The sequence below is a fragment of the Propithecus coquereli genome, unplaced genomic scaffold (assembly GCF_000956105.1).
Source record: "Propithecus coquereli isolate 6110/MARCELLA unplaced genomic scaffold, Pcoq_1.0 Scaffold5, whole genome shotgun sequence".
Taxonomy (NCBI): Eukaryota; Metazoa; Chordata; class Mammalia; order Primates; family Indriidae; genus Propithecus; species Propithecus coquereli.
In genome coordinates this window covers 5,017,996-5,020,790 of record NW_012150840.1, presented here as the reverse complement: position 1 = coordinate 5,020,790, position 2,795 = coordinate 5,017,996, and the positions used below count along the sequence as shown (strand labels likewise).

The window sequence follows — 2,795 nt, the reverse complement described above, 5'->3', positions numbered from 1 at the left end:
TCTTGCTCAGGCTGGTTTCGAACTCCTGAGCTCAAATAATCCGCCCGCCTCGGCCTCCCAGAGAGCTAGGATTACAGGCATGAGCCACCGCGCCCGGCCTCCAAATGTTCTTTTTGGCTGTCACCATTGGACTGGAATGAGAGAAGAAACCATTCTGAAGAAATTAGTTCCCAAATTACCTTTAGGTGGTACATAGCCCCTTATCAGAGATAAAACATCACATCCTACATTAACTAACATGCTACTGAAGAGTGGTCTGAGTCCCCTGTTCAACAAACACACTTGAACATGTTTGAAAAAAGGCTGCTTGGTCCCAGTGTGATCTTAACTATGCTCTCTGCTGTCCAACCACACTGATCTTCACCAGTGGCTCTGCCCACACCATGCCACAGGGCCTTTGTATGTGCTTTCCTCTGGACCACTCCTCCAACCCTAGTCACTGAGTTATCTCTGCCCCAAGGATTTTGGATACAAGATTGCATATTGTGTACCTGCATCAGCCACATTCATTAGTTCATTTCTCACTTACCTCAAACTCTTCTGCCTTTTCTGGGTAGTCCTGTAATGCCATATTTTGGAAAGAAGTTGTAGTTTGTTGAAATAAATTCTTCAAAGCAATTATTTCTTTTGTGAAGGAATGTCTTTCTTGGATTTCAGTCTGTATCAATTCCTTATTTTTTTGTGCTTTCTGAAAAACCCTAAAAGAGAGCACTGGAATGTAATTGTTTCTCTAGCCTGCTCTTCTGTGAAATAGTTTTAGTTCAACAATTAATAAAACATCTGAATAGCTCATAAAAGATGATTTTCCCCCTAAGAGAATAGTACCAGTTTTCAATAATGTGTGTACCATATATACAAATATATATCAAATTCTATCACTCAATCAAAAACCTCTCCAAACCTTTCATCCCCAAATATCCTCTTTTCATTGTACATTCTAATTGCCATCTCTATCCTCTATTTTCTTCCATCTAATCCCTGAGCTCAAATTAAAATGATTTAGAGGGGTGAATGGAGCCATGGGTGGGCTCCTGGGGACAGCCAACCCCCCTAGCCTTTTTCTCCCCAGCTGACCCTTTTTACTGTGAAACAAATACTAGAAGAGGCATTTAAGCGGGTAAAATCTTTCCTGAGCATTATTTGGTAAGTATTGTGATATAATAACAAATATATATTTGGTCCCTACCCCAGTTCCTGAGACAGAGCTCTTAATACCCTCATAGACAGGGATTCTAGAAGAATCTTTTGTTCTAATATTTGGTCTTCAACGCCAGTCCCTGACACAGAGCTCCTAAGACCTCTGTAACTTCCTGAGTGATAGGAGCATCTTTTGTTCTAATGAGGCAACTCCTGGTGGGCTCCTGGATAGCCTCAGGATGGGGGTTGGTTGCTAGGGAAACCAGCCATGTGATTAGAGGATTGGAACTTTCAGTACCAGCCCCCACCACACATACACACACACACACACACACACACACACACACACACACACACACACACACACACACACACACACACACACACCCCAACCCCAAGGAGGGGATTGGAGCTGAAGGCTGAGTTGATCACCAAAGGCCAATGATATAATCAATCATGACTATGGTGCCTCCACAAAAAACCAAAAAGACAGGATTTGGAGAGCGTCTGGATGGCTGAACACACGGAGGTGCATGGGTGGCCCACCCACCCAGAGAGAGCAGGGAAGCTCTGCACTCCTTCCCCCATACTTTGCCCAATGCATCTCTTCAATTTGTTTATCCACATCTTCTATTAGTAAACCATGAAACATCAGTAAAGTGTTTTCTTGAGTTCTGTGAGCTGCTCTAGCAAATTAATTGAACCCAAGGGAAGTGTCAGAGGAACCCTTGATTTAAAGGAAACAACCCCACACATCTGGTGTCAGAAGTGCTGCATGAGTGGTGTGTGAGAATAGAGAGAAACAACAGTTGGCTTTTTCTTCAGAGGATCTCTGGCCCTAAAATTATCACTGCCTTTGGCCCAGTGATTCTCTCTCTCAGTATCTTTCTCAATGAATTAATCACAGATGCAGATAGAGATTCTGGCGTAAGAATATTCAATGTAGTACTTTTATAAAAGTAAAAAAATCACATATGATTTAAAGGTTCTTTATTAGGGACTTGGTTAAATAAATTATGGCACATCCACATGGTAGAATACCATATAGCTAGCTATGTTTTAAAAGAACATTTAACGGCAAAGGAAGACAAATGCGATATGCTAATAAATTATTCTGTAGAATAAAAAACAGTATAATTACTAGGATCTCAATTTAAAAACAAAATCATAGTAAAAAAGAGGAGAAAAAAGTGATTGGCAGTGGTTGTTGCTGAGTGGTGAGATTAAAGTGGGTTTTCATATTAATCTTTGTAAATTTCATAATCTCTAACTTTCCCATAATGAATATGTATTACTAAATTAGAAAAATCAATGAAAAAAGAAATTTGAAGGATATTTACCCTCAGCAATGCCAGGATAGAAGTGTGTGCCTGTTTTAATTATAGTTATTAATCTTTTCCATACCTTTTTATTTTTTATTTTTAGAGGCAGGGTCTCACTCTGTCACCCAGGCTAGAGTTCAGTGGCATGATCATGGCTCACTGCAACCTCAAACTCCTGGGCTCAAGTGATCTGCCTGCCTCACCCTCCCCAGTAGCTAGGACTACAGGTGTGTGCCACTATACCCAGCTAAATTTTCTTCTTTTTAGAGATGAGATCTTGCCATGTTGCCCAGGCTAATCTCAAACTCCTGGCCTCAAATGATACTCCTGCCTTGG

At 40.9% G+C, this 2,795-nt stretch overlaps 1 protein-coding gene across 1 annotated transcript in view; it reads right to left on the bottom strand.

The window, feature by feature from the left end:
- Positions 1-2,795, bottom strand: part of SYNE2 (spectrin repeat containing, nuclear envelope 2) — a 295,242-nt gene that overhangs the window by 136,187 nt on the left and 156,260 nt on the right. The window contains exon 51 of the mRNA XM_012656034.1: positions 530-698. Coding sequence (XP_012511488.1) covers positions 530-698 — 169 coding nt within the window. The remainder of the gene's footprint in view (positions 1-529; positions 699-2,795) is intronic.